The sequence below is a fragment of the Scyliorhinus canicula genome, chromosome 6 (assembly GCF_902713615.1).
Source record: "Scyliorhinus canicula chromosome 6, sScyCan1.1, whole genome shotgun sequence".
In the NCBI taxonomy this organism is placed as follows: domain Eukaryota; kingdom Metazoa; phylum Chordata; class Chondrichthyes; order Carcharhiniformes; family Scyliorhinidae; genus Scyliorhinus; species Scyliorhinus canicula.
Genome location: NC_052151.1, coordinates 4,682,280 through 4,705,956, shown reverse-complemented (window position 1 = coordinate 4,705,956; position 23,677 = coordinate 4,682,280). Strand labels below are relative to the sequence as shown.

General features: G+C 49.1%; 1 protein-coding gene across 1 annotated transcript in view; it reads left to right on the top strand.

Annotated features, from left to right (window-relative positions):
- The first annotated feature begins 261 nt into the window (after positions 1-261).
- The window catches only part of LOC119966916 (dynein heavy chain 14, axonemal-like), a 1,122,002-nt gene continuing 1,098,586 nt past the window's right edge, over positions 262-23,677 (top strand). Inside the window, exon 1 of the mRNA XM_038798874.1 lies at positions 262-357. Within this exon, the coding sequence (XP_038654802.1) occupies positions 355-357 (3 nt within the window). The 5' untranslated portion in view covers positions 262-354. The remainder of the gene's footprint in view (positions 358-23,677) is intronic.

Sequence of the window (23,677 nt, the reverse complement as noted above, 5' to 3'; positions counted from 1 at the left end):
CCCTCACTCCTCTGAATCCTCCCTCACTCCTCTGATCCCCCCTCACTCCTCTGAATCCTCCCTCACTCCTCTGACCCCCCTCCCTCTGACCCCCCCTCCTCCACTCATCCGCAACCTCGCGCAATCAGGCGCGCGCTCCCCCGTGCAGCCGCTGGCGCGCCCCCCCGAGGACGCGCCCTCGGTTGCCCTGGAGACGCGGACGCGCGCTCGGTTGCCCTGGAGACGGGGACGCGCGCTCAGTTGCCCTGGAGACGCGGACGCTGCCGCTCGGTGAGGGAGAGATTCCGCCGCCGGCTTCACCTCAGCAAATCCTCCAGAGCCGGGCCCGAGGCCCGAGGCCCGGTCCCCGCCGTGATGGTGAGTGAAAGACCCTTACCAACCCTCCCGGAACGGCCGGGAGACCGACCAAAACACACAATCTCCTCACACACTTCATCAGACATCAGCACGGGGGCAGGAACCGGCCATTCGGCCCCTCCAGGTACTTCTGTCACTGAAATGGGGGCAGGAACCGGCCATTCGGCCCCTCCAGGTACTTCTGTCACTGAAATGGGGGCAGGAACCGGCCATTCGGCCCCTCCAGGTACTTCTGTCACTGAAATGGGGGCAGCAACCGGCCATTCGGCCCCTCCAGGTACTTCCGTCACTGAAATGGGGGCAGGAACCGTCCATTCAGCCCCTCCAGGTACTTCTGTCACTGAAATGGGGGCAGGAATCGGCCATTCGGCCCCTCCAGGTACTTCTGTCACTGAAATGGGGGCAGGAACCGGCCATTCGGCCCTTCCAGGCAGTTCTGTCATGGAAATGGGGGCAAGAACGAGCCATTCAGCCCCTCCAGGCAGTTCTGTCATTGAAATAGGAGCAGGAATTGGCCAGTCGGCCCCTCCAGGCGGTTCTGTCATTGAAATAGGAGCAGGAATTGGCCATTCGGCCCCTCCAGGCGGTTCTGTCATTGAAATAGGAGCAGGAATTGGCCTTTCGGCCCCACCAGGCAATTCTGTCATTGAAGTGGGAGAAGGAATTGGCCATTCGGGCCCTCCAGGTGGTTCTGTCACTGCAATGGGAGCAGGAATGAGCCATTCGGCCTCTCTAGGTGGTTCTGTCACTCTGTTATGGCTGAGTCACGTCAGCTCCATTTTCTTCAATCCCACAATCTTCATAAATTCACAAGATATCGGAGCAGAATTAGGCCATTTGGCCCATCGAGTCTGCTCCGCCATTTTATCACGGCTGATCTAATCCTGGCCTCACCTCCACTGTCCTGCCCGTTCTCCAAAACCCTACAACCCATTATAAATTAAAAATCTGTCAAACATCATTAAATTTACTCACTGTCCCAGCGTCCACCGCATTCTGGGTCAGCGAATTCCACAGATTCACAACCCTTTGCGAGAAGTAGTGGCTCCTCAAATCTGTTTTAAATCTGCGACCCCTTATCGTGAGACTGTGACCTCTCAATCTAATATGCCCCACAAGAGGAAGCATCCACTCCAAGTCCAATTTATTCATACCTTTTATCATCTTCGATATCTCAATTTGATCTCCCCTCATTCTAAACTCATAGGTCGAAACTGCTCAATCTCTCTTCACACTACAAACCACTCATCTCTGGAATCAATCCAGTGAACCTCCTCTGAACTGCCTCCAATGCCTCTACATCTTTCCTCAAGATGTGGAGATGCCGGCGTTGGACTGGGGTGAGCACAGTAAGAAGTCTTACAACATCAGGTTAAAGTCCAACAGCTTTGTTTCAAACACTACCTTTCAGAGCACTGCTCCTTCCTCAGGTGAATGAAGAGGTAGGTTCCAGAAACATAAAAGAGACAAAGTCAAAGATGCCAGAAAATGCTTTGAATGCGAGCATCTGCAGGTAATTAAATCTTTACAGATCCAGAGAGAGAGAGGTAACCCCAGGTTAAAGAGGTGTGAATTGTCTCAAGCCAGGACAGTTGGTAGGATTTTGCAAGCCCAGGCCAGATGGTGGGGGGTGAATGTAATGCGACATGAATCCAAGGTCCCGGTTGAGGCCGTACTCATGCGTGCGGAACTAGGCTATAAGTTTCTGCTCAGCGATTCTGCGTTGTCGCCTTGGAGAACGCTTACCCGGAGATCAGAGGCTGAATGCCCTTGACAGCTGAAGTGTTTCCCGACTGGAAGGGAACATTCCTGCCTGGCGATTGTCGTGCGATGTCCGTTCATCCGTTGTCGCAGCATCTGCATGGTCTTGCCAATCTACTACGCTTCGGGACACCATTTGTCAGTTGGGGCTGGTTTAGCACAGTGGGCTAAATCACTGGCTTGCAATGCAGAACACAGCAGCGTGGGTTCAATTCCTGTACCAGTCTCCCAGAACAGGCGCTGGAATGTGGCGGCTAGGGGCTTTTCACAGTAACTTCATTGAAGCCTACTTGTTACAATAAGTGATTATTATTATTAATGTCTGCGGTGCGGCAGCCGAAGGCGAAAGAGTTGAATACGACCCCTCCGGAGCCCCCCTAGACTCGACATTTAAGCTCAAGCTGTCAGGAGTCGCGTCAATGCCAGATTCATCAGTCGCATTCACAAGACAGCCCCGAATATCACCCAAGCACAACTCAACGCCATCCACGCTCTCAAGACCAACTGCGTCATCGTCATCACACCGGCAGACAAAGGAAGGCGGGTCATACTGAACGGAACTGACTACAGCAAAGAGGTGTACCGACAACTCAACAACCAGGATCACTAGTGTCACCAGGATCAGTTACCTGCAGATCCGACCAAGGAACACACTCGCCAACTCAACAGACTGATCAAGACCTTGAATCCAGACCTTCAGAGCACCCTACGTGCTCTCATCCCACGTACTCCCCGCATTGGTAGAATTGAGGAACCACAAAGGCACAAAAAACCATAATGGGAGTTATGTACAGACCTCCTAACAGTGGTCAGGACCGGGGCGCAACATGTACCGGGAAATAGAAAAGGCATGTCAGAAAGGCAAGGTCACGGTGATCATGGGGGACTTCAATATGCAGGTGAATTGGGTAAATAACGTAGCCAGTGGATCCAAAGAAAAGGAATTCATGGAATGCTTACAAGATGGCTTTTTGGAACAGCTTGTCATGGAGCCCACAAGGGAGCAGGCTATTCTGGACCTAGTGCTATGTAATGAACCAGACTTTATAAAAGATCTTAAAGTAAGGGAACACTTAGGAAGCAGTGATCATAATATGGTTGAGTTCAGTCTGCAGTTTGAAAGAGAGAAGGCAAAATCGGATGTAATGGTGTTACAGTTAAATAAAGGTAATTACGAGGGCATGAGAGAGGAACTGGCGAAAATCGACTGGAAGCAGACCCTAGTGGGGAAGACAGCAGAGCAAAAATGGCAGGAGTTTGTATGCATAATTGAGGACACTGTACAGAGGTTCATCCCCAAGAAAAGAAAGATTATCCGGGGAGGGATTAGACAGCCATGGCTGACAAAGGAGGTCAGGAAATGTATCAAAGAAAAAGAGAGATCCTATAAAGTGGCCAAAAGCACTGGGAAATCAGAAGATTGGGAAGGCTACAAAAACAAACAGAGGTTAACAAAGAGACAAATAAGGAAGGAGAGGATCAAATATGAAGGCAGGCTAGCCAGTAATATAAGAAATGATAGTAAAAGTTTCTTTCAATACATAAGAAACAAACGACAGGCCAAAGTAGACATTGGGCCAATTCAAACTGATTCCGGAAGGCTAGTGATGGGAGACGAGGAAATGGCTGGAGAACTTAATAAGTACTTTGCGTCTTCACAGTGGAAGACATGAGTAATATCCCAAAAATTATAGAGGGTCAGGGGGCTGAGTTGAGTATGGTTGCCATTACAAAAGAGATGGTGCTAAAAAAGCTAAAAGGTCTTAAAATTGACAAATCTCCTGGCCCCGATGGGCTACACCCTAGAGTTCTGAGGGAGGTGGCTGAAGAAATAGCAGAAGCGTTGGTTGAGATCTTTCAAAAATCACTGGAGTCAGGGAAAGTCCCGAACGATTGGAAGATCACTGTTGTAACCCCCTTGTTCAAGAAAGGATCAAGACAAAAGATGGAAAATTATAGGCCAATTAGCCTAACCTCGGTTGTTGGTAAAATTCTAGAATCGATCGTTAAGGATGAGATTTCTAAATTCTTGGAAGATCAGGGTCGGATTAGAACAAGTCAACATGGATTTAGTAAGGGGAGGTCGTGCCTGACGAACCTGTTAGAATTCTTTGAGGAGGTGACTAGTAGGTTAGACCAGGGAAACCCAGTGGATGTGGTCTATCTGGATTTCCAAAAGGCCTTTGATAAGGTGCCACACAGGAGGCTGCTGAGTAAGGTGAGGGCCCATGGTGTTCGAGGTGAGCTACTGGCATGGGTTGAGGATTGGCTGTCTGACAGAAGGCAGAGAGTTGGGATAAAAGGTTCTTTTTCGGAATGGCAGCCGGTGACCAGCGGTGTCCCACAGGGTTCAGTGTTGGGGCCGCAGCTGTTCACCATATATATTAATGATCTGGATGAAGGGACTGGGGGCATTCTAGCGAAGTTTGCCGATGATACAAAGTTAGGTGGTCAGGCAGGTAGTGCTGAGGAAGTGGGGAGGCTGCAGAAGGATCTAGACAGTTTGGGAGAGTGGTGCAGGAAATGGCTGATGCAATTCAACGTGAGAAAATGTGAGGTCTTGCACTTTGGAAAAAAGAATCCAAGCATAGACTACTTTCTAAACGGTGAGAAAATTCATAATGCCAAAGTATAAAGAGATCTGGGAGTGCTAGTCGAGGATTCCCTAAAGGTAAACATGCAGGTTGAATCTGTGATTAAGAAAGCAAATGCAATGTTGTCATTTATCTCAAGAGGGTTGGAATATAAAAGCAGCGATGTGCTACTGAGCCTTTATAAGGCTCTGGTTAGGCCCCATTTGGAGTACTGTGTCCAGTTTTGGGCCCCACATCTGAGGAAGGACATACTGGCACTGGAGCGTGTCCAGCGGAGATTCACACGGATGATCCCTGGAATGGCGGGTCTAACATATGATGAACGGCTGAGGATCCTGGGATTGTATTCATTGGAGTTTAGAAGGTTAAGAGGAGATCTAATAGAAACTTACAAGATAATACATGGCTTAGAAAGGGTGGACGCAAAGAAACTGTTTCCGTTAGGCGAGGAGACGAGGACCCGTGGGCACAGCCTTAGAATTAGAGGGGGTAACTTCAGAACAGAAATGCGGAGACATTTCTTCAGCCAGAGAGTGGTGGGCCTGTGGAATTCATTGCCGCGGAGTGCAGTGGAGGCCGGGACGCTAAATGGCTTCAAGGCAGAGATAGATAAATTCTTGATGTCGCGAGGAATTAAGGGCTACGGGGAGAATGCTGGTAGGTGGAGTTGAAATGCCCATCAGCCATGATTGAATGGCGGAGTGGACTCGATGGGCCGAATGGCCTTACTTCCACTCCTATGTCTTATGGTCTTAAGATGAGTGGTAAAGCGAAAAGTGCAGAGGACACTGGAAGTCTGCAGAGGGATTTGGATAGGTTAAGTGAATGGGCTAGGGTCTGGCAGATGGAATACAATGTTGACAAATGTGAGGTTATCCATTTTGGTAGGAATAATAGCAAACGGGATTATTATTTAAACGATAAAATATTAAAGCATGCCGCTATGCAGAGAGACTTGGGTGTGCTAGTGCATGAGTCACAGAAGGTTGGTTTACAAGTGCAACAGGTGATTAAGAAGGCAAATGGAATTTTGTCCTTCATTGCTAGAGGGATGGAGTTTAAGACTAGGGAGGTTATGTTGCAATTGTATAGGGTGTTAGTGAGGCCACACCTGGAGTATTGTGTTCAGTTTTGGTCTCCTTACTTGAGAAAGGACGTACTGGCACTGGAGGGTGTGCAGAGGAGATTCACTAGGTTAATCCCAGAGCTGAAGGGGGTGGATTATGAGCAGAGGTTGAGTAGACTGGGACTGTACTCGTTGGAATTTAGAAGGATGAGGGGGGATCTTATAGAAACATTTAAAATTATGAAGGGAATAGATAGGATAGATGCGGGCAGGTTGTTTTCACTGGCGGGTGAAAGCAGAACTAGGGGACATAGCCTCAAAATAAGGGGAAGTAGATCTAGGACTGAGTTTAGGAGGAACTTCTTCACCCAAAGGGTTGTGAATCTATGGAATTCCTTGCCCAGTGAAGCAGTTGAGGCTCCTTCATTGCATGTTTTTAAGGTAAAGATAGATAGTTTTTTGAAGAATAAAGGGATTAAGGGTTATGGTGTTCGGGCCGGAAAGTGGAGCTGAGTCCACAAAAGATCAGCCATGATCTCATTGAATGGCGGAGCAGGCTCGAGGGGCCAGATGGCCTACTCCTGCTCCTAGTTCTTATGTTCTTATGTTCTCTACTGCCTCCCGAAAATACACGAGGCAAACACACCAGGCCGGCCTATCGTATCAGGCAATGGGACCCTGTATGAGAACCTCTCTGGCTACATCGAGGGCATCTTGAAACCCATAGGACAAGGAACGCCCAGCTTCTGTCGCGACACGACGGACTTCCTACAGAAACTCAGCACCCATGGACCAGTTGAAACAGGAACATTCCTCGTCACAATGGACATCTCGGCACTCTAAACCAGCATCCCCCATGACGACGGCATTGCTGCAACAGCCTCAGTTCTCAACACCGACAACTGCCAATCTCCAGACGCAATTCTGCAACTCATCCGCTTCATTCTGGATCACAACGTCTTCACCTTCGACATCAAGTTCTTCATCCAGACACACGGAACAGCCATGGGGACCAAATTCGCACCTCATTATGCCAACATCTTCATGCACAAGTTTGAACAAGACCTCCTCACCGCACAGGCCCTTCAACTGACGTTATACACCAGATAGATCAATGCAATTTTCTTCCTTTGGACCCACGGAGAAGAATCACTGAAACGACTACACGATGACATCAATAAATTCCATCCCACCATCAGACTCACCATGGACTACTCTCCAGAATCGGTTGCATTCTTGGACACACTCATCTCCATCAAGGAGGGTCACCTCAGCACTTCGCTTTACCGCAAGCCCACGGATAACCTCACGATGCTCCATTTCTCCAGCTTCCACCCTAAACACATTAAAGAAGCCATCTCCTATGGACAAGCCCTCCGTATACACAGGATCTTCTCAGATGAGGAGGAGCGTAACAGACATCTACAGACACTGAAAGATGCCCTCGTACGAACGGGATACGGCGCTCGACTCATCGATCGACAGTTCCAACGCGTCACAGCAAAAAACTGCACCGACCTCCTCAGAAGACAAACACGGGAAACAACTAGAACATAGAACATAGAACGATACAGCGCAGTACAGGCCCTTCGGCCCACGATGTTGCACCGACATGGGAAGTCAAAAACTAAAGGCCATCTAACCTACACTATGCCATTATCATCCATATGCTTATCCAATAAACTTTTAAATGCCCTCAATGTTGGCGAGTGCACTACTGTTGCAGGTAGGGCATTCCACGGCCTCACCACTCTTTGCGTAAGAAACCCACCTCTGACCTCTGTCCTATATCTATTACCCCTCAATTTAAGGCTATGTCCCCTCGTGTTAGCCACCTCCATCCGCGGGAGAAGACTCTCACTGTCCACCCTATCTAACCCTCTGCTCATTTTGTATGCCTCTATTAAGTCACCTCTTAACCTTCTTCTCTCTAACGAAAACAACCTCAAGTCCATCAGCCTTTCCTCATAAGATTTTCCCTCCATACCAGGCAACATCCTGGTAAATCTCCTCTGCACCCGTTCCAAAGCTTCCACGTCCTTCCTATAATGAGGCGACCAGAACTGTACGCAATACTCCAAATGCGGCCGTACCAGAGTTTTGTACAGCTGCAACATGACCTCATGGCTCTGGAACTCAATCCCTCTACCAATAAAGGCCAACACACCATAGGCCTTCTTCACAACCCTATCAACCTGGGTGGCAACTTTCAGGGATCTATGGACATGGACACCGAGATCCCTCTGCTCATCCACACTACCATGAATTTTACCATTAGCCAAATAATCCGCATTCCTGTTATTCTTTCCAAAGTGAATCACCTCACACTTCTCTACATTAAACTCCATTTGCCACCTCTCAGCCCAGCTCTGCAGCTTATCTATGTCCCTCTTTAACCTGCAACATCCTTCCACACTGTCTACAACTCCACCGACTTTAGTGTCGTCTGCAAATTTACTCACCCAACCTTCTGTGCCCTCCTCTAGGTCATTTATAAAAATGACAAACAGCAACAGCCCCAGAACAGATCCTTGTGGTACGCCACTCGTAACTGAACTCCATTCTGAACATTTCCCATCAACCACCACCCTGTCTTCTTTCAACTATCCAATTTCTGATCCCCATCTCTAAATCACCCTCAATCCCCAGCCTCCGTATTTTCTGCAATAGCCGACCGTGGGGAACCTTATCAAGCGCTTTACTGAAATCCATATACACCACATCAACTGCTCTACCCTCATCTACCTGTTCAGTCACCTTCTCAAAGAACTCGATAAGGTTTGTGAGGCATGACCTACCCTTCAAAAAACCATGCTGACTATCCCTAATCATATTATTCCTATCTAGATAATTGTAAATCGTATCTCTTATAATCCTCTCCAAGACTTTACCCACAACAGACGTGAGGCTCACTGGCCTATAGTTACCGGGGTTATCTCTACTCCCCTTCTTGAACAAAGGGACCACATTTGCTATCCTCCAGTCCTCTGGCACTATTCCTGTAGCCAATGATGACATAAAAATCGAAGCCAACTGACAGAGTACCCTTCGTCGTCCAGTACTTCCCCAGAGCTGAGAAACTATGACATCTTCTTCGCAGCCTTCAACACGTCATCGATGAAGATGAACATCTTGCCAAGGTCATCCCCTCACCCCCACTACTTGCCTTCAAATAACCGTGCAACCTCAAACCATTGTTTGCAGCAAACTAGCTAGCCTTCAGAACAGTGACCACGACACCACATAACCCTGCAATCTCCATGGCAATCTCTGCAAGACGTGCCAGATCATCGACATGGGTACCACCATTACACGTGAGAACACCACCCACCAGGTAAGTGGTACGTACTTGTGCGACTCGGCCAACGTTGTCTACCTCATACGCTGCAGGAAAGGATGTCCCGAAGCATGGTACATTGGCGAGATCACACAGACACTGCGACAACGGATGAACGAACATCGCGCGACAGTCACCAGGCAGGAATGTTCCCTTCCAGTCGGGGAACACTTCAGCTATCAAGGGCATTCAGCCTCTGATCTCCGGGTAACCGTTCTCCAAGGCGGCCTTCAGGATACGCGACAACGCAAAATCGCCGAGCAGAAACTTATAGCCAAGTTCTGCACACATGAGTATGGCCTCAACCGGGACCTTGGATTCATGTTGCATTACATTCATCCCCCACCATTTGGTCTGGGCTTGCAAAATCCTACCAACTGTCCTGGCTTGAGACAATTAACACCTCTTTAACCTGGGGTTACCCCAATCTCTGGATCTGTAAAGATTTAATTACCTGCAAATGCTTGCATTCAAAGCATTGTCTTGCATCTTTGACTTTGTCTGTATATATATATGTTTCTGGAACCTACCTCTTCATTCACCTGAGGAAGGAGCAGTGCTCCGAAAGCTAGTGATTTGAAACAAACCTGTTGGACTTTAATCTGGTGTTGTCAGACGTACTATCTTTCCTCAAATAAAGGGACCAAAACTGTGCACAATACTCCAGGTGTGGTCTCAGCAATGTTCTGTGCAGTTGCAAAAACCCCTCCTTACTTTTACACTCTACTCCTTTAGCTATACGTGCCATTCCACTACACTTTCTTCACTACCTGCAGTAGCTGCATGTTTTCTGTGAGTCATGAATGAGGACCCCCAGATCCCACTGCAACGGAGCACCTCAAAGTCTCTCCTCATTATATAATAACTTGGTGTTAGACTGTCCTGTCAGTGATTAACATCCACAACACTGTCAGCTCTTCCTGTAAGTAACTAATAGAACATAGAACATACAGTGCAGAAGGAGGCCATTCGGCTCATTGAGTCTGCAGCGAACCACTTAAGCCCTCAATTCCACCCTATCCCTGTAACCCAGTAACCCCTCCTAACCTTTTTGGACACTAAGGGCAATTTATCATGGCCAATCCACCCAACCTGCATATCTTTGGACTGTGTGAGGAAACCGGAGCACCCGGAGGAAACCCACGCACACACGGGGAGAACGTGCAGACTCCGCACAGACAGTGACCCAGCGGGGAATCGAACCTGGGACCCTGGCGCTGTGAAGCCACAGTGCTTTCCACTTGTGCTTCTGTGCTGCCCCAACTTGTGCTACCGTAATACCCACAACACTGTCAGCTCTTCCTGTCAGTGACAAAGCGTCGACAACACTGTCAGCTCTTGTTTTGTTAATCTTTGTGAGGGCCGTCTTCCGGTGGCGGCCATAGAGGAGTAGGTCGCACATTCGATAGCTCCCGCCTGTAACGGACGTTCGGACCTTTTTCCCCCGACTTTACTCGGATGTTATGGGATAAATCGGTGAACTGTGCTCCAGTATGGAGGATTCACTCTCTGGTGTATGGCGAATTGGACCAGAAGTGGCCGTGTGAAACGACTCAGTCCTGAGAAGCAAGCAGAGCTGGTACTGCAGGACAGCATGGCGGAGGGCAAGGACTGAGGAGAGACGGCACAGTGGTCGATGGAGCAGCTGGTGAAGTTTTTTGAGGATTGCTTCGCCAAGCTGAAAAAGGATATGCTGGACCCAATCAAGGCTTCGATTGATCAAGTAGTCTTAAATCAGGTGACCCAGGGGAAAGCGATACAGGACATTGAACAAAAGTTATCTGACCAGGAGGACCATAGAACCATGCTGGAGAACAAGGTGGAGGTGTTGGATGACCGCCAGAAGAGAATGCAGGAGAAGCTGGGGGACCTGGAGAATAGGTCCAGGAGGCAGAACCTCAGAATTGTTGGCCTCCCTGAAGGCAGTGAGGGATCGGATGCGAGGGCTTATGTGACGGACATGTTGGAGAAGTTGATGGGGGCTGGGGCGTTCCCTCGGCCCCTGGAGGTGGATAGAGCGCGCACAGCCCTCGCGAGGAAGCCCAGGGCGAATGACCCGCCGAGGGCCATGGCGGTACGTTTTCACTGTTTTACGGATGAGGAACACGTCTTGCAGTGGGCCAAGAAAGAATGGAGCAGCAAGTGGGAGAACTGTGAGTTGCGCATCTATCAGGACCTGGGAGCGGAATTGGCCAAGAGACGGGCTGGGTTCAATCAGGCAAAGGTGACCCTCTTTAAGAAGGGGGGAAGTTTGGGATGCTGTACCCAGCGCGGCTGTGGGTTACGCACGAGGAACGGGACTTTTATTTTGAGACGTTGGACGATGTATGGACATTCATTAAAGAAAAGAGCTGGAGACGATTTAAAGGACATTTTAGCTGCGGAGAAGTTTTGTAGTGGTGGTTCGTAATACTGTACATGTTTTTTAAAAGAAAGAGATTTTATGTCATTCTGGGTTAAATGATGGGCTGTGGTGATGGTTGGAGCGTGCTTTGTCTTGCAGGGATTTGATGCTGGAGGATGGGGTCTTGAAGTTAGAGCTATTCTTCGGGAGACTGGGTTTTGTTTTAAGTGACTGTCTCTTCACTGGTTTATGTTAATTTCGTCTTTTTTGTTGTTATTGCTGCTGTTTACTTGCTGGGGAATGTGATGCTGTTAAAAGGTTTATTCATGTGGGGGGAGAGGTTCGAACAATAGGGAGACAGACTGTTTGGCACCAGGGGCGGGGGTTATCGGGGTCAGCATGGTTAGCTGACTCTCGGAAACGCAGTGGGGGGTGAGCAAGTGTTAAACTGGTACTTGACCTGGGGGTTGAGGATTCTGGTGCTGTTGGGGGGAGGGAAAGTGGGGGGAGGCTGCTTTGCTGACATGGGAGGAACTATTGTCGGGGAATATATGGGAGGTCGGGAACGGCTGCTGCTCATGGGGGTACTCGGGGAAGTGGGGGGCGTGGGCTCAGGGCTGGCCTAAAAAGGGTGATGACTAGTCGGCAGGGAGGTGGGAGGTGGAAGCCCCCCGTCCAGGCTGATTACGTGGAACGTGAGAGGACTGAATAGGCCGGTGAAGAAGGCTTGCGTATTCGCGCATCTAAGGGTACTGAAGGCAGACATGGCAATGCTACAAGAGACACATCTTAAGGTCATAGATCAGATGAGATTGAGGAAGGGTTGGGTTAGCCAGGTGTTCCATTCAGCGCTGGACTCAAAGACCAGGGGGGTGGCAATTTGGATTAGTAAGCGAGTGGCATTTGAGGCAGGGAGAATCGTGTCAGATAAGGGGAGTAGGTATATAATGGTGAGTGGAAGGTTGGAGGGTGTACGAGTGGTGCTCGTGGACATATATGCTTCGAACTGGGACGACGTGGAATTTATGAGGCGTGTGCTAAGTAAGATCCCGGACTTAGAGTCACATAACCTGATTATGGGGGGGACTTTAACACGTCATTGATCCGGAATTGGACCGGTCAATATCCAGGTCAGGGAGGAGGCCGGCTGTGGCAAGGGAATTGAAGGGCTTTATGGTACAGATGGGGGGGGGGGGGGTATAGACCCATGGAGCTTTATACGGTCGAGGGTGAAGGAGTTTTCTTTTTTTTCTCACGTCCATAAGGTTTACTCTCGTATTGACTTTTTTGTTCTGAGCAGGGCGCTAATACCGAAGGTGGCAGGGACGGAATACTCGGCAATTGCAGTGTCGGATCATGCCCTGCATTGGGTGGATTTGCGGGTTAGTGAGGAGAGAGGGAAACGTCCGTTATGGGGACTGGATGTGGGGTTGCTTGTGGATGAAGCAGTCTGCGGGCGGGTGAATAAGTCCATCCAGAACTACCTGGAAACAAATGACACGGGAGAGGTATCTGCGGCGACGGTTTGGGAAGCTCTGAAGGTGGTTGTTAGAGGGGAACTAATTTTGATTTGGTCCCACAAGGAAAAGGGGGAACGGGCGGAGAGGGAGAGATTAGTGGAGGAGATACTGGGTGGACAGGAGATACGCAGAGGCCCAGGACGCGGGGCTCCTGAGGGAGCAGCGGAAGTTGCAAACGGAGTTTGAGTTGTTGACCACAGGGAAAGCAGTGGAACAGTTGAGGAAGGTAAAGGGGGCGGTTTATGAGTACGGGGAAAAGGCGAGTAGGATGTTGGCGCAATAGATGAGGAAGAGAAAGGCGGTCAGGGAGATTGGTTGAGTGAAGTATAGGGATGGTAACATGGTCTTGGACCCGGGGTGGGGGGGGGGGGGGGGGGGGGGGGGGGGGGGGGGGGGGGGGGTGAACAAAGTTTTAAAAAATTTTTACAATAAATTATATTGTATATAAGTCAGAACCCCCGGCTGGAGGGGATGAGGCAATTTCTGGATCAGTTGAGGTTTCTGAGGGTGGAGGAGGACCTGGTGGAGGGGCTGGGAGCCCCAATTGAGATTGAGGAAATTATCAAGGGGCTGGATGGCGTGCAGTCAGGCAAAGCTCCGGGGCCGGACGGCTACCCGGAGGAATTTTATAAGAAGTTCTCAGAGATATTGAGCCCACTGCTGGTGAGGACATTTAATGAGGCTAGAGAGAAGGGAGTCCTCCCCCAACAATGTCGCAGGCCTCAATTTCAATTATTCTTAAACGGGAGAAGGATCCTGAGCAGTGTGGGTCATATAGGCCGATCTCCTTTTGAATGTGGATGCCAAGTTGTTGGCTAAGATATTGGCCACAAGGATAGAAGACTGCATTCCAGAGGTGATAGGGGAAGACCAGACGGAATTCATGAAGGGCAGGCAACTCAAGGCAAACGTTCGGAGGCTTTTAAATGTTATTATGATGCCCTCAGAAAGAGGAGAGGCGGAGGTGGCGGTAGTGATGGATGCGAAAAAGGCTTTTGATCTGGTGGATTGGGAGTTCCTGTGGGAGGCGCTGGGAAGGTTTGGGTTTGGTGAGGGCTTTATTGGCTGGGTACGGTTGCTCTACCAGGCGCATGTAGCGAGCGTGCGTACGAACCTGCTGAGGTCGGGGTATTTTAAATGACATCGAGGGACGAGGCAAGGGTGCCTCCCTCTCCCCATTATTGTTTGCTCTAGCTATAGAGCCACTGGCCATGGCGCTAAGAGCTTTGAGGAACTGGCAGGGGCTGATTTGGGGGGGGCATCGTGGAGCACTGGGTCTCGCTCTACGCGGACAATTTGCTTTTGTACATTTCGGACCCGTTGGAGGGGATGGGGAGGTTATGCGGATCTTGGGAGAATTTGGCAGTTTTTCGGAGTATAAATTGAACATGGGGAAGAGCGAGATGTTCGTGATTCAGGCAAGAGGGCAGGAGGAGAGACTGGGAGAGCTGCCGCTTAGAATGGTAGGGAAGAACTTTCGCTATCTGGGAATCCAGGTGGCTCGGAAATGGGAGGCACTGCATCAGCTTAATCTATCCCGGTTGGTAGAGAAAATGGAAGGGAACTTTAAGAGATGGGACATGCTCCCGTTGTCACTGGTGGGGAGGGTACAGACCGTGAAAATGATGGTCCTCCCCAGATTTCAGTTTGTCCTTTAGTGCCACCCCATCTTCATCCCTAAGGCCTTTTTCAAGCGGGTGAACAAGATCATCCGGGCTTTGTATGGGCGAATAAAACCCAGCGGGTGAAGAAAATGTGGTTGGAGCATAGTTGGGGGGAGGGTAGGTTGGCGCTGCCGAACTTCTGCAACTACTACTGGGCGGCTAACATAGCCATGATTAGAAAGTGGGTAATGGGGGAGGAGTTGGCATAGGAGTGGTTGGAAGCAGCGTCATGTAAAGGCACCAGTCTGGGAGCATTGGTAACGGCACCTCTGCCGTTCTTGCCGGCCCAATACTCCACAAGTCCGTTAGTAGTGGCGGCATTGAGGATCTGAGGGCAATGGAGGAAGTATAAGAAGGTGGAGGGTGCGTCGGTCTGGACCCCGATTTATAACAACCACAGGTTTGCAACGGGCAGGCTGGATGGCGGGTTCCAGAGCTGGCAGAGGGCAGGAATTAGAAGGATGTGGGATTTGTTTATAGATGGGAGCTTTCCCAGCTTGAAGGCGCTGGAGGATAAATTTAAACTGCCGCCAGGGAATGTTTTAGATATTTGCAAATGCGAGTCTTCCTGAGAAAGCAGGTGCCGGCCTTTCCGCTGCTGCCGCCGCGGGGGATACAGGATGGGGTAGTGTCCGGTACCTGGGTGGGGGAGGGGAAAGTGTCGGATATCTATCAGGAGCTGTTGGAGGCGGAGGAAACCCCAGTGGAGGAGCTTAAGAGCAAGTGGGAGGAGGAGTTAGGAGGAGAGTTGGAGCCTGGTCTATGGGCGGAAGCCCTAAGTAGGGTCAATTCCTCCTCATCATGTGCCAGGCTTAGCCTAATACAATTTAAGGTGGTTCATTGGGCACACATGACGGCAGCGAGGAAGAGCAAGTTTTTCGGGGTAGAAGATAGATGTGTGAGGTGCGCGGGAACCCCAGAAAATCATGTCCACATGTTCTGGGCAAGACCGAAGCTCAGAGGGTTTTGGCAGGGGTTTGCGAAGGCAATGTCCAAGGTGCTAGGAACCCAGGTGGTGCCCAGTCCAGAGGTGGCGATCTTTGGAGTGTCAGAAGATCCGGGAGTTCAGGAAGTGAAAGAGGCCGACGCCCTGGCCTTTGCCTCCCTGGTAGCCCGGAGACAGATCTTGTTAATGTGGAGGGACTCGAAGCCCCCGAGTGTCGAGACTTGGGTTAGTGACATGGCTAGGTTTCTCACTCTTGAGAAAGTAAAGTTTGCCTTGAGAGGGTCAATGTTGGGGTTCTCTTGGAGGTGGCAGCCGTTCGTCGACTTTCTCGAGGAACAATAAAATGTCGACAGAAGCAGCATTCTGAAGGTGGGGGGGCGGGCGGATAGGTGTTAGATGGTTGAGGTGTGTGAGGATTGGGTCGGGTGGGGAAATGTTTATTTTACCATGTCAATGATATTGTTTTTGTTATTGTTATAAAAATTTCACAAATACCTTAATAAAAATATTTTTAAGAAAAATACTGTCAGCTCAGAGAATCCACAACACGGTCATGAAAGTCACTGAGCTACCCACCTAATCCCATTTAGCAAGCTTGGCCCATCGACTTGAATTTTATGACGTGCCAAGTGCTCATCCATGTGCTTGTTAAAGGATGTGAGGCAACCCATCTCCAACAGCCTCCCAGGCACTGCATTCCAGACCATCACCACCCTCTGGGTAAAAATGGTTTTCTTCAAATCCTCCCTTAACCTCCAAGTCACTTGATTATTGTTTTTTTAATGATGTCCTGGGTGGGGGGACAACGGTGGGCTTGGTGTTGTGGGGTTTAGGTGCTTTCCTCAGCAATTGGGGAGTATTTAAACTAATAGACAGATGGGAACTTGTGTAAGGATTCAGAGAAAGAGGAATCAAGAACAAGAGTAAGCCAGCAAGAAGAATAAGAAAAGTGAAAGGTAAAGAAATCAAGGGCATGTATCAGATCATGAAACTGTAAAAAATTGTAGGGATGGGACAAGGAACCTGAAAAGGTCTAGCCTTAAGGTTTTAGTACCTGAATGCACGGAGCATTCAAAATCAAATGGATGAATTAGTCGCACAGATAGAAATCGAGGGCCATGATATAGTTGGGATTACGGAGATTACTCCAAGGTGACCGAGGTTGGGAACTATATATTGAGGGCTATTCAGTTTTTAGGTAGGGCAGACAGAAAGGAAAAGGTCAGGTTCGATCCCGGCTCTGGGTCACTGTCCGTGTGGAGTTTGCACATTCTCCCCGTGTCTGCGTGGGTTTCGCCCCCACAACCCAAAAAATGTGCAGAGTAGGTGGATTGGCCACGCTAAATTGCCCCTTAATTGGAAAAAAGTAATTGGGTAATCTAAATTTATAAAAAAAAAAGAAAGGAAAAGGTGGTGGAGTTGCAGTGTTAATTAAGGAAGATATTGATACAATTTTGAGAAAATATATTAGTACAGCTGATGTTGAAGCTGCCTGGGTTGCGTTCAGAAACAGCAAGGGCCAAAAAACATTTGTCGGAGTGATATGCAGATCACCAAACTGCAGTGGTAATGTTGGGAATAGCATTAGCAGGAAATCAGAGATGCGTGTGATAAAGGAACATCTGATTATGGGTGACTTTAATCTGCAAATAGATTGGGTGACTCAAATTAATTACCGTACAATAGAGAAGGAATTTCTGGAGCGTGTACGGGATGGTTTTCTGGACCAATACGTTGAGGAACCAACAAGGGAACAGGACTGGGTATTGTGCAATGCGAAAGGATTGGTTGGCAAGCTATTTGTGAGAGAGTCTTTGGGGATGAGTGACCATAATATGATAGAATTCTTTAACAAGGTGGATAGTGAGGTAGTTGATTCTGAAACCAGAGTCCTGTACCTCAGTAAAAGTAACTATGATGGTATGAGGCATGAGCTGGCTATGACAGACTGGGAAACATTACTGAACGGAAGGACAGGGGAAAGGCAATGGCAGGCATTCAAGGACAAAAATAGGTGTACTCCAAAAGTTGTTTCTTCCTATTTGGCACAAGAGTAGAAAGGGAACTGTGGCCAAACTGTGGCTTACAAGGGAAATTAGAGATAGTGTTAGATTTAAAGAAGAGGCATACAAATTAGCAAGAAAAAACAATGGACTTGAGGGTTGGGAACAGTTTAAAATTCAGAAAAGGCAGACCAAGGGATTGATTAAGAAGGGGAAAATCCAATATGAAAGTAAGCTAATGGGGTACATAAAAAACTGACTGTAAAAGTTCCTGTATATGTAAAGAGAAAAAAATTGGCAAAACTGAACGTAGGCCCCTTACAGTCAGAAACGGGGGAATTCATAACAGGGAATAAAGAAAAGGCCGAGGAATTAAATTCATACTTTGCTTTTGTCTTTACAAAGGAAGACATGAATAATGCACTGGAAGTTCTGAAAAACACAAGTTTTAGTGAGGAACGGAAGGAAATTAGTATCAGTAAAGAAATGGTTTTGGAAAAATTAATGAGATTGAAGGCAGACAAATCTCCAGGGCTTGACAATCTTTGCCCTAGAGTTTGTAAGGAAGTGGCCCTAGAAATAGTTGGTGGTCATTGGTGATCATTGAGTATTGGTGGTCATTTTTCAAAATTCTGTGGACTCTAGAATGGTTCTGTCTGATTGGAAGGTAGCTAATATCACCCTGCTATTCAAAAGGGAGGTAGAGAGAAAACAGGGAACTATAGACCAGTGAGTCTAACGTCGGGAGTCGGGAAGTTGCTGCATTATCAAGGATTTCATAGCACAACGTTTGGAAAGCAGTGGTGTAATCAGACAAAGTCAGCAGGTATTTTCGAAAGGGAAATCATGCTTGACAAATCAACGAGAATTCTTGGAAACAAAAACAGAAAATACTGGTCAATCTCAGCATCTGTGGAGAGAAAACAGTTTGAATCTGGATGACGTTTTGTCAAAGAGAATTCTTTGAAGATGGTACTAGTTGAGTTGACCAGGGAGAACTGGTGTATGTAGTTTATTGAGACTTTCAGAAGGCTTTCGACAAGGTCTCACATAACAGATTAATATGTAAATCTAAAGGGCATGTGATTGCGTGTAGTGTCTTGAGATGGATAGAAAACTTGTTAACAGACAGGAAGCAAAAAGTTGTAATAAATAGGTCATATTCCGATTGGCAGTGCAGGGACTGGTAGGGCACCGCAGAGATCTGTGCTAGGATCCCAACTGTTCACATTATATATTAATGATTTGGACGCGGAAACTAAATGTATTATCTCCAAATTTGCAGATGATACAAAGTTGGGTGGGAGGGTGAGCTGTGAGAAGGATGCAGAGATGCTTCAGTGGGATTTCAACAGGCTGAGTGAGTGGGCACATGCATGGCACATTCAGTATAATGTGGATAAATGTGAGGTTATCCGTTTTGGTAGCAAAGTATGAAGCCAAATTACTATTCGGCTGGGTGTAAATGAGAGAGGTGGATACTCAGCGAGACCTTGGTGTCCTCGTGCATCAGCAGATGAAAGTAAGCGTACAAGTACAGCAGGCAGTAAAGAAGGCAAATGGTATATTGGCTTTCATAGTGAAAGGATTTGAGTACAGGAATAGGGATATTTTACTGCAATTGTATAGAGCATTGGTGAGGCCACTCCTGGAGTATTGTGTGCAGTTTTGGTGTCCTTATTTAAGGAAGGATGTTCTTGCTATGGAGGGAGGGCAGCAAAGGTTTACCAGGCTGATTCCTGGGATGGCAGGACTGTCATGTGAGGAGAGACTAAGTCGGTGAGGATTATATTCATTGGAGTTTAGAAGAGTGAGAGGGGATCTCATAGAAACTTATAAAATTCTAACAGGATTAGACAGGGTAGATTCAGAAAGAATGTTTCCGATGGTGGGGAAGTCCAGAACTGGGGGTCATAATTTGAGGATAGGTAAACCTTTTAGGACTGAGGTGAGGAGAAATTTCTTCACCCAGTGAATCTGTGGAATTCATTACCATAGAAAGTAGTTGAGGCCAAAACATTGTATAATTTCAAGAAGGGATGAGATATAGCTCTTGTGGCTAAAGGAATCAATGGATATGGGGAAAGGCGGGATCAGGGTATTGAACTTGATTGATGTTCAGCCATGATCATAACGAATGGTGAAGCAGGCTTGGAGGGCCGAATGGCCTCCTCATGCCTCTATGTATGTTTCTGAGTATTAACACGACTACAGCAAGCTAGACATTTTTTTAAAAATGACTTATCGTTTCTTTTTGTAGTGATGTTCAGTTTTGATTATAATTGTGGTATTTTGGAAATGTAAATTCAGTCTGTATGTTTCAAAATGCAGAATTTTGGTGAAAATACGAGTGACAGCACATATGAAGGTGATGACCTTAATACATTACATTTTCTTTCAGTCAATAGTTAATCTACATTGTTTCTTCCAACTGATTTGATGCCCTGGCTGTTGTAGCCCAAGTGCGTCACTTTATAGAATAATATATATTTTTGCCCCATGGCAATCTGTCATTCAGATATTTTCTAAGATGTGAGAGGTTGGTTGTTTAAATGATTGGTTCTCCTTAACAACCTTATTGCAATTCGAAGCTTTACCAACATTATAAACAACATTATTGTGATTAGAAGCATAACCAACATTATAAGCAACATTATTGTGATTAGAAGCATAACCAACATTATAAGCAACATTATTGTGATTAGAAGCATAACCAACATTATAAGCAACATTATTGTGATTAGAAGTTAGGATCCTGAGACTTCCGGTGGCCGCGATGACGTAGGAAGCCACACATTTGGGAGCTCCCGTTTTAAACTGACTTTTCGGCCCTTTTTAGAGCCCAAAACTGAAATTTTTCGACGTTTCCCGGTGGGAGAAGGTGTGCTGATCGACTTTCCCCGCAGTCCATGACTCGAACTCAGAGTGGAAAAGGGGAAAAAACGGCAGCAGCTCCCAAGAAAAAATGGGGGAAGGAATCCAAGATGGCGGCTGGCGGAGCACCAGAGGAGTGGAGGCTGTGGGCCCTGGAGCAACTAGCTGCTCTCCTGCGCTGTTTTGCAGACTTCAAGGCTGAGGTACTGAGCTCTCTGCAGGAAACAAACAGAAGGCTGTCAGAGATTCAGACGACCCAGGGTACTGCCATCAAGGAGTTGCAGACGCAGGCCACTGAACGAGAGGAGGAGGCCGGGATCCTCGTGAGTAAGGTGGAGGGACAAGAGGCACTCCACAAGAAGTGGCAGGAACGCTTCGAGGAGCTTGATCACCGCATGAGGCGGAAATATCTGCGGATCTTGGGCCTTGCGGAGGTGCTGGAGGGGTCGGACCTGACAACCTACGTGGCTACGATGCTGAACTCGCTAGTGGGGGCCGGGTCTTTCCATCTGCCCTTGGAGCTGGAGGGAGCACACAGAGTACTGGCCAGGAGGCCTAAGGAGAATGAACCGCCGCGTGCGGTGCTGGTGAGGTTCCACCGGTTCAGTGATCGGGAGTGTGTGCTGCGCTGGGCCAAGAAGGTGAAGAGCAGCAATTGGGAGAATGGGGTAGTACGGATCTACCAGGATTGGAGTGCGGAGGTGACTAAGCGGCGGTCCGGATTTAATCGGACGAAAGAGGTGCTTTACAGGAAAAAGATAAAGTTTGGAATGTTGCAGCCCGCGCGCCTGTGGGTAACTTATTCGGACCGGCATTATTATTTTGATTCCCCGGAGGAGGCGTGGGCCTTCGTGCGGACGGAGAAACTGGACTTGAACTAGGGGTTAGGGATTGCGGGGTCGGTTGTAATGCTTTATTGCTGGTTTCTGCTGTTGCTGTGTTCTCTTTTTCTGTACTTTTGCAATTTTGATATGGTTATTTATGGGGGTGTTGTTCTGTTATGTTTTTTTGCTGTGGGGCATTGTTTGAGTTTTGTATCTTGCGGGGAGGGTTGGGGGGGTTTGTTGTATTCTATGTCGGGTTGGGGGTATGGAGTGGGGCTGGTATTTGGGAGCTGCGTCAGAAGGGTGTGGTGGGGCAGTGCGAAAGCGCGGGCTTTCCTCTGGTTTCCCGCGCTGCGGGGCTGGGGGGGTGGAGATGATGACGGGAGGAGGCGGGGCCTTAACTGGTTCTTCCCCGTGCTGGAGCCGTGCCTGGAGGAGGGATAGGTTGGGGGATGATCACGCTTTGGGAGGGGTCGGGTTATTGGCGGGAGTTTCCGGGGTCAACAGAAGTTAGCTGACCCACGGAAGTACAATGGAGGACGGTTCGCGGCTAGGAGGGTTCCTAGCCTGGGGGGGAAGGGAGGGGGGGAAAGGGGAATACCGGGTTGCTGCTGGTAGGGTCAGGAAGGACCCGGTGGGGGCTGGGGGGACAGAGGTGAGGTGTTGTCGCTGTGAGGACTGGGTTGGGCAGGGGGTGCTGGCCTGGGGCGGGCTATGGCTAGTCGACGGGGGAGGGGGGCGGGACGCCCTCTGATTCGGTTGGTCACCTGGAATGCGAGAGGATTGAATGGGCCGGTGAAGCGGTCGAGGGTACTGGCTCATCTGAAGGGGCTAAAGGCATATGTGGCAATGCTTCAGGAGACCCACCTGAAGGTGGCGGACCAGGTCCGTCTGAGGAAGGGATGGGTGGGGCAGGTTGTCCACCCTGGGTTGGATGTGAAGAACCGGGGAGTGGCGATTCTGGTGGGGAAAAATGTGTTGTTTGAGGCATCGGAGGTGGTGGCGGATAAGGGGGGTAGGTATGTTATGGTTGGGGCAGGCTACAAGGAGAGAAGGTGGTACTTGCTAGTGTGTATGCCCCAAATTGGAACGATGCGGGCTTTATGAGGCTTATGTTGGGATGGGTCCCGGACCTGGAGGCGGGAGGTCTGATCATGGGGGGGACTTCAATACGGTGTTGGATCCTTCACTGGATTGGTCCAGCTCTAGGATGGGTAGGAGGCCGGCGGCGGCCAAGGTACTGAGAGGGTTTATGGACCAGATGGGTGGGGTGGATCCATGGAGGTTTGTGAGGCCGAGGGCATGCGAGTACTCTTTCTTCTCCCACGTACATAGGGTCTACTCTCGGATAGACTTCTTCGTGGTGAGTAGGGGACTGATTCCGAGAGTGGAGGAGGCCGAGTATTCGGCCATTGCAATCTCCGACCACGCTCCGCATTGGATAGAGTTGGAGATGGGGGAGGTGTGGGACCAGCGTCCGTTGTGGCGGTTGGATGTGGGGTTGTTGGCGGAGGAGGAGGTGTGTAGGAGGGTCCGGGAAAGTATTGAGGGGTACCTCGAGGTGAATGATACGGGGGAGGTTCAGGTGGGGGTGGTCTGGGAAGCCCTGAAGGCAGTGATTCGTGGGGAGCTGATATCCATCCTGGCACACAGGGAGAGGAGTGAGAGGGATAGATTGGTGGGAAAGATGCTGGAGGTAGACAGGAGGTATGCAGAGGCACCAGAGGAGGGACTGTTGGGGGAGAGGCGCAGCCTGCAGGCTAAATTTGATTTGCTGACCACTAGAAAGGCGGAGGCATAGTGGAGGAAGCCACAAGGTGCAGTGTAAGAACATGGTGAAAAGGCGAGTAGGGTACTGGCTCATCAGCTCCACAAGCGGGATGCGGCTAAGGAAATTGCTGGAGTGAGAGACAAGAGTGGGAATGTGGTGCGGAAGGGGGTAGAGGTGAATGAGGTCTTCAAGGACTTTTACGGGGAACTGTACCGGTCGGAGCCAACGGGGGAGAGGAGGGGAATGGAGAGGTTCCTCGACGGGCTTTCTTTCCCGAAGGTGCAGGAGGAGCAGGTGGAGGGGTTGGGTGCGCCGATTGAGCTGGAGGAGCTGGTTAAGGGGATCGGGCAGATGCAGCCAGGGAAGGCACCGGGGCCGGATGGGTTCCCGGTAGAATTTTATAAAAAGTTTGTGGACCTTGCGCACCTTGCTGGTGCGGACACTTAATGAAGCGTGGGAAGGGGGGACTTTGCCCCCGACGATGTCGCGGGCGCTGATCACGTTAATTTTAAAGAGGGACAGGGACCCCCAGCAGTGTGGTTCATACAGGCCCATATCTCTCCTCAACGTAGATGCCAAGGTGCTGACAAAAGTCCTGGCCACCAGGATAGAGGAC